We start from the raw sequence: 8,465 nt of genomic DNA, 5'->3' as shown, positions 1-8,465 counted from the left end.
TCTGCTATTATATTTGTCATTTCCTCTGATTTGGCTTACTCCTTTCTATTGCATATTTAAAGACAAAAAATATTTATTGTTTCAGTTATTTTTTTTAATGCTCATTATCATCTATGAATTGATGTTGGAATGCTTATCGTTAATTATGTTTTCCTGTTTATCATAGTAATTTTTTTACTTTTGTCATTTATTTAAATAGTTGATTTTGTGCTCTGGTGAATGTATGGGAAAGACGAAAAACGAAATAAAAATCATAAAATTTATGAAAAAGCTAAAGAAAAAAATTTCTTATTACCACTTTGAGAGCCAGTAGTTTTTGGCCTAACAACGACAACTAATATTACGCAAAACAAGAAAAAAAATATATAAAGAAATATTAAATGCAAATAAGCATAACAAAAAAATTAATAAAAAATAAAAATATATTAAAAAAAAATGTATGCGCGGTACGCAGCATAAGTAAAAATATATATGAAGTGGAATTATCTTTTATACACATATGTATATGAATATCTTAAATATTAGATGGCATGCGAAAAGATCTTTTAATCTTTAAACACATTAACGATCGAATTGTGCATTTTTGATATATTTTTGTACTTCATTATTCTGTTCCTGTTGACAATATGTGGTAAATGTATAACACAAGAAAACGAAACAGTATACTTAATTATAAAACAAAACACAAGTAAATATTATTTATGAAAGAAATTGTGGACTTGCTGTGCTCCTACCCAGTGTATTATTATTATTATTTTTTGTAATTTTATGCCGAAAATTCCTACTTTTTATTTGTGCTCCTTTGTATTATTTTCTGTTATTGTTTAAATTAAAAAAAAAAGAAATTCTCAACTTATAAGTCTGTCAAACATACATATATATATATATATAATATTATATTATTCTCAAAACTACGATAATTTTTACGATAAACTTGTACGCAAAACAAAAAAACGATTAAAAAGCTACAAAAAAGTATAAAACGAATTCATGTGTTTTCTTTTATTTTTCAATATTATTTGTATTATTTTTTTTAATTAAGGTTATAATTACATTATGTTCTGCCATAACTCTTTATTTTCTTTTCAACAGCACACATTTTCTACATTCACACAAACACACACTCGTTAGCTTGTTTAATCTCTTATAAGTTGTACTTAAATTTATATATTTTTGAAAATCGCTAAATTATATAACACTCACTTTTCCAATTGCATTTTAGTATTTAAGACTTAAACGTAAATCGTTTTTAATCAACTCACAACTCGAATTTATTCACATTGCCTGCTCTCACATACATTTATTGTAGTACATGTGCGCGTATATAAGCACGATTATCGATTTATTGTAGGTATGGTGCCGCTTAAAACAAACAAGTAGAGCACAAAATACAAAAACACATTAGAAAAACAAACAAACAAACAAAAAGAAAAAAACATTATTAAATACTAAGCCTTAATAGCTCTTTGTGAAATAAATTATTTTCAATAATTTTGCTTGCTTTAACAGTAGTGCCCTTTACATCTCATTTGCCTTATTGTTAATTGAATTGTATGCAAGTGATATTGAACGGTAGTAGCGCTTTTGTAATGCACTTGATTGAAGGGGGAGGGGAAACAAACAGTTGATATTGCTGTGTTTTTAGCTTAAATCCGTATATAATGATTGTGTTGTATGGGTAGATATGACGTTTTAATAAAATATTTTAATTAAGGAGACTGACTACAGTAACATAGATATGCGCGGTAGCTTCCCTTACGCGAGATTTCTTATGCTCTAACTCCCTGGTTTTCTTCGAGTAATTAGTTAGCTTCCATATTGCATTAAAGTGTACTTCCAATTGGTAATATCAAATCTAGCAGAAACGATTTTTTCTTATTTTCCAGTGTGTGAAATTTTTGTATGATTTTATAGTGAACAAAAGGCGCTTTGTACTTGACAAAGTGTTGTTTTGTGAAATTGTTAAATGGGTCCTTCAAAGTAATGGATCGAGTATTTCGCCATTTTTGCCAAACGCAAAAAGCAACATTCATATTAAGCAATTTCTTTTTTAACGAAGTTTTACAAAATTTCAAAAAATTTTATAAGAAAAAGCAGAAATATTCTATTGCAAATTGATATTTGCGTTTATGAGTCACATATTAAACAATCGAAATTTTTTTAATACGAGCGGGACCTTGAGCTTTGTTTCCAATTGTAATTTGCACGGTCACACCTGGAAAAACAGTTTACATTTAATATGTATATGCATATACATACATATCTTATACAACTACTACAAAATACATAACAAAAAACTGATTTGCGGTATTTATAGAACTGTTCTTTTTTGAACTTGAACTTTTTTTTACAAACCTTATTCATTTACCTATGTATCTTACAATAGAATTTACCATGAACTTGAAAATTTAAATGTAACTTTTATATTTACATACATACATATATCTAGAGCATATTATACAATTATACACAATTAAAATTATGAAAATTAAAATTAAAATTAAAATACTAGTGCGTAATGCTATGAATATCTTTTAAAACCAAATAATTACCCTTCAAAATGGGACATTTATCAATTAATACATATAAAATGTGCGTAGACTTATTCATTGCATATTGCCACCTAAAAAAACCATACATCCATATATCAGACATAGAAAATATTACGACTGATTTGTTTAAAGAAAATCTAATCAGCAAAATCAGTGCGATCGCCAAATACCATGCAAAGGTAAAAAATAAATGATTACATATTGAACTACATGTTTACAAGTGCATGCAGACATACATTTTTACTTACATACATACATACATACATACAAGCAATGTAGTTGCATAGAAATGCATTTAAACAACATAACAACAACAACAACAACCAAAACATGTACTGATTTAATGCAGTAATAAGAAATATAAAGATTAAAATATGAAACTTGCCGAAGCACGAACCCAGCGGAACTACAAACATACATATGTTTAATTAATTACCAATAAAGAACAACAAATACCCAAAGTGGTACAAGATAGACATGACATCAAATACACAAACATACATACATATATATGAGTGCATGTAACTAACAACAACCACTGTAACTAAAGTGGCCGATATTAGAAATACAATAAATGTTAAAAATTCAAAATTATTTTAAACTTGTCTTTTATTCATATTCTTTATGCAAATGATATCGAGCGGGTGTATGGAAAGTTAGAGGTCAAACACCTATTCTACTCTCGAGAAGTGTAATAACCGTAGAGCTTGATGATCTGATTAATATTTTCCAACGGCATATGGTTTTTCAAATTAATTAAAATCGATGTTTATCCCTTACTTTTTATAAGAATTTGACATTCTACAAATATAAAGCTCCTCTTGATATTTCGGTTAGGTGTATTGCCGCGAAGGTGGCAATTCGACTCAGAGAAGCATACTATCCACCTGCATATCCGCGTCGGATCAGTGATCATCGAATGAACACGTTAGGTGTTGGACAACCACCAGTACCTGTGCGACTGATAGAACATTCTGGCCCAAAGTGGATTGCAGGAGATCCATTGAGCTATTTACTCTTGGATTTATGAATCTCAGTGAGATTCTTTGTTCGTAACAGTAACCTGTTACCAAAGTTACTGGACACTGCTCGATGGGCCTACATGTCGTGAGGCTAAATATCCTGACAGATCCAAATTAGAGACTGACACACTTTTTCCTTCATTGTCAGTTTTTGATAGGCTGCGGGTGAAACATCTTGGCAAGGACGAACTTGGGAGAACCAGTTGAACTGTCCAGAATATAAATTAAAGCCTGTAAAAATTCGTAAAACGCTCAAAGTGCTTTGGCGTCATTGTGAGTGTCATCCATTATGTGGGGTTTGCGACATCACAAAGGGTTGACGTCTTTAGCTGTCCAAGTGGGATCTCCTGTGACACAGTGATCTGCTCTTTAACTTAACCTAAACTAACCCTGGGCTTCTAAACAAAAAATACAAATCAAAGAAGAGTTAAGTACAGAAAGAGAATAGCTGAACTCAGGGACTCGGAGGGGCAATAGATACTTAATTAACTACATCAAACAGCCTGCCGCAGTATAGATTTATAAGTATATACAAATGTATGTATGTACAAATATTTATTTGCACTTCAATATGAATATTTAATACGACCTCCAATGTATGTATGTATGTACGTAGCTACATGGCTGGTGCACATGCAACGGCACATCATGCAATTTCAAAAAGTTTGTAAATAGTACAAGCTCAGCTATACATACGTACACACGTGCATACATCCGCTGGTGTGTGTGTGTGATGTGAAAGTCGGTTTGTGCAATGGCATAGGAGGTGAGAGAAACCTTTCGCAAATATTTGGGCGTGGGGATCTGCTTCTCGTTATTATCAACACGGAATAATAACAAAAATATAAAAATAATGCAAAAGTGAATGTAATTTGTTGGTAAAGCGATCGACGTGATCGTAACAATACACATTTACATATGTACATACACAGGTACATACATGTATATATTGGAATATTATACTCGTTTCAGTACATTGGCGCACACACTCATTGGAAACGTGGTGTGGAGAGCGAAAACCAAAAAAGATTCGGTGGAGGAATCACAAATATAACAGCGCATAAGTGTGAATTTCATGAATCACGCGACTTTTGAGTTCGATGCGCAAAAATACGGCGTGCTATGAACCACCGGCGTCGCAGTGAATCACACACGAAATATATTTGTGTATATACTGTACTGCTCACCTATGCAGGTTTTCAGGTATGCAGCGAAAAAATTGCAGTCGTAAATAAGAGTAGCTTAATTCGAGTTAATGGGTTAGGTGGGTTTCAGAGGCTGAAACAAATGGTATGTTTACAATTTTTTCTAAATATATGCAATCCTATATTTCATTTAAACAATTCGGCATATCAAATATACGTATTTAAATAGTATTGTGTGAAAATTTTATTTAAAAATTTCGACCTCATTTCCCATGACGTGTCCTGAAAAAATGCTCTTGCCGTAGACAGCATAACTCACAATTGGTTCATCCAAAATCAATAAACCAAATATATTTCGATTATACATGGATAAATCTAGTTGATGAACGAAGTAAAAGTAGAAAATATTAAAATTTATATTTATGTAAAATGTTTAACAAAAAAAAAAACCTCGGCTTTTTGCTCACATTTTCAACATACTACATATATTGGCTCGAAAGAAATAGCTGTAATAAAAATAAAATTCATTCATTCATTCGTTCATTACCTGGATAATGTAATGTGTTGTGTGCAAAATTTGAGCAAAATCAATTTATAACTTTTCGATAAATCCTGTCCACCGACTTAAAAAATTGAGGAAATACCAAACTCGCATCGATTTGATATTTTTGGATAATATTTTAAACATATTGTACTATTTTATAAGTCAAAATTTCTATTTTTATAAATTTTTAAACCCCTCTAACACCGAAATTACGATTTTTTATCAGTTTATATGTTAAAGCGCTTTAACGAGTAATGTTCGTTTCGGATAATTTATCGTGCAATGAAATTATTAAATATACATTTACAAGTCTGACATAGATCAATTTTTACGACAAAGATTTCTACATAATTACATACCTAAATCTGTCCATATACAAGACAATATAAAATTCTATTTTTATTCTTGTTAATCGTACAATCATCATAATACAACTAATTTGCATAGTTATATAAAATATGAATAATTTTTTCCATCTATACTTTTCAAAGTATTTTCTATATCCTTCCGCGGTTATTTTTAAATACAAAATATGAAGGTTCCTATGAAAACTCAACCATCAGAAACCCACTTTAAAAACAAAAAATAAATAAATACTGTTTTAACAATTTATGTTATTTTTCCAAATATTTCTTACGATTCAAACCTTTTTGCACGAGACAAAAACCGCATTGTGTTTTTAGACTTTGAAGAACTATATAGATATTTTATTCTTAACAAATAGGAGCTGGAAGAATGTTGAACTGATCACTGTCAAATAATCATAATCTGTTCCTACTAGTTTAATAATTACATAGTAAATCTCAATAGTCGATTTGTGGTCCAAATGAAAATAAAACGGTTTTTCTTTTATACATTATATTTAAAACTATGTGTAAAAATTACTTTTTATACCAGAAGAAGTTAAAAATGTATTTAGCAATAGCTAAGTTAGTTAGGCTTATTCTTTTTAGCAAAGCCCTTATGTTGCGAGTCCGCCGGTCTCTTTCTGTTGAATCCTGGCTTTTGATGATTTTTCTTTAGCTGTTGTTGTTTCTTATCCGAGTATGGTTCCAAGAAAATAATTTGTCCGCGCAGATATGACTCGTTTAAGAGGAAAGCTTTGCAAAAGCTTTCAGTATCCTCGAATTTAACAATGGCGAAATTGTTAATTATATTCACGCTCTCAATTGGTCCAGTTGAAGCGAAAAGCTCACGGATCTCCTCTTCGGTTACGCCTGAAATGTTTGTAATATGCGTTAATTTAATGATTTTGTATTATTTTTTCGAAATATATATAACTCATAATAAATTAATTTTGTTTTTGTAAAAGTTAAATATGTTGTCAAGCTTACCTTGTTTCAAATTCTGTATAAATATAGAGGATTTATTTTTAGGTGTAATTACTTTATACTCTTCAATCTCTAAATCAATGCCCTGCGCACTAGTTCCATTCAATTTTAAAGCTTTCTTTGCAGCCTTTTGATCCTTGAATGTGATAAAAGCCAATACGTTTTTCTTGCACAAAATCGAATATGTTTCTACTTCGCCGACCTTGGAGAATATCGCTTCCAATTTCGAAGACTCGAAATTTGCTGCAAATAAATAGAAATTAGCATATTGACACAACAACAATGCATAGTAACCTACTTAGATTTGTGTTATTCTTAAGCAGAATCGTGCGTTGTGGATCCTTTGTCATCTCTTTGAATTGCTGGTCACTCTTAAGTACCCAAATGTTACTATCATTTAGTATAGAATTGTGTAGTTTCAAAGCAGCAGGAACTGCCGATTCATTTTCGAAACATACAAAACTGAACGAGTTTTGTCCACGGGTGATTACTTTAACACTTTCGATGGCACCACAATTGGCGAAATGGCTATTAACCTCGTCTTGTGTAGTACCTGCTTTTAAATTCTTGACATAAATAGTGCGGCTTTTGCTTTCCTCAATCTTTCTTTTGTTTTCTTCAAATGATTCTCTTTTCTCTTCGGAAGTCTTCTTTTTAAGTTCGGCCTTTTTAACTTTCTTCGAATTTGGTGCTTGAATGCTAACACTTAAAACGGCTCCCTTTACCTTAGCTGTATTGTTTGTTGCTGCTTGCGCCGCTTCGGCTTCTTCAGGCGATTCGTATGCAACGTATGCAATGCTGCTTACTGGGCCATGAATATTATGAATTGCATGCAAGGGACCAAACTTAGCAAATACCTCAACGATGTCAATTTGTTTGTATTCTGTGAAAATGCAAGATATTATATTATATACTTTATATATGTATCCAACAATACTACTTACGTTTGGGCAGATTTTTCACCACAAGCACCTGCTCCTTTGGAAAGTCTTTTGGCAGAGCACCAGTTTTAATTTTCTGCACACCAGTCTCCTCCGAAGACTTCGACTTCTTAGACTTAGCCTTGGCTGGTACCTCAGTAGGCTGTTTTTCAATGGGTGCTTCAGCTGGTTCTTCATCATCTTCGTCGTCCTCAGCATTGTCATCACCCTCATCATCATCTTCCTCTGCTTCGTTATCTAACAATCCCTCATTGTCATCATCTTCGTCATCGTCATCATCATCATCGTCTTCGTCGTCCTCCTCCTGATCTTCAGCATTAGAGTCCTCAGCTTCGTTAATTATATCTTCTGCGACATCAGCACCGGAATCTTCTTCCTCCTCGGATTCATCTTCCTCTTCCACCTCTACCTTCTTTGGAGGTACTTCTTTAACAGGAGTTTTGCCAAATTTCTTCTGATTTTTCTTTGCCGGTGTGCCTTTTGCTGGAGTGCTAACTTCACTTTTTTGCTTCTTTATGATGCTATCGTTTTTTACACCATTCAAGGGTGATTTTGCCACAGCATTTCCTTTCTTTTGTTTCATTTTTAAGCTTTAAAATATTTTTTCTGACAAAGAGTAATTGATCGAATCGAATCAGTGAGAAAATGTATGATATGGATGAACCACGCTACTTGTGAACACACGTGTTTATTATAAAAAAAATATTTGTAGCATTGCCATATGGTAGATGCTGAATAATGTTGCCAGATCCACTAAAATGTAAATGAAAAATTCGGAACTACCCAGATGGGACATAATAATTCAGTGGTTAAAAATTCGGTTCAAATATCTCATCAATAAAATATAAATTTTATTAAATTTTTATAAAATTTGATTTTAATACTTAATACGTTATTTAAATTAACTTACCCTAATTAGTAAAATGTTAT

At 31.6% G+C, this 8,465-nt stretch overlaps 1 protein-coding gene across 1 annotated transcript; it reads right to left on the bottom strand.

Moving 5' to 3' along the window:
• Positions 1-5,857: 5,857 nt before the first annotated feature.
• Positions 5,858-8,241, bottom strand: LOC105220155 (DNA-binding protein modulo). Its single transcript, XM_011196572.3, has 4 exons — positions 7,539-8,241; positions 6,893-7,477; positions 6,598-6,837; positions 5,858-6,480 (listed from the first exon to the last, which is right to left on the bottom strand). The coding sequence occupies exons 1-4, from the start codon at positions 8,116-8,118 to the stop codon at positions 6,194-6,196; spliced, it is 1,692 nt and encodes a 563-aa protein (XP_011194874.2). The 5' UTR covers positions 8,119-8,241; the 3' UTR covers positions 5,858-6,193.
• Between the last annotated feature and the right edge of the window lie 224 nt (positions 8,242-8,465).

This window comes from Zeugodacus cucurbitae, chromosome 2 (genome assembly GCF_028554725.1).
Source record: "Zeugodacus cucurbitae isolate PBARC_wt_2022May chromosome 2, idZeuCucr1.2, whole genome shotgun sequence".
Taxonomy (NCBI): Eukaryota; Metazoa; Arthropoda; class Insecta; order Diptera; family Tephritidae; genus Zeugodacus; species Zeugodacus cucurbitae.
This window is presented reverse-complemented; position numbering and strand designations above follow the sequence as displayed.

Coding starts and splice junctions, on each gene's coding strand:
- LOC105220155 (XM_011196572.3), bottom strand. CDS start 8,118: ATGAAACAAAAGAAAGGAAATGCTGTGGCAAAATCACCCTTGAATGGT. Junction 6,838..6,892: donor TAAGAATAACACAAATCTAA/GTAGGTTACTAT, acceptor ATTTATTTGCAG/CAAATTTCGAGTCTTCGAAA. Junction 6,481..6,597: donor TATACAGAATTTGAAACAAG/GTAAGCTTGACA, acceptor CAAACATTTCAG/GCGTAACCGAAGAGGAGATC.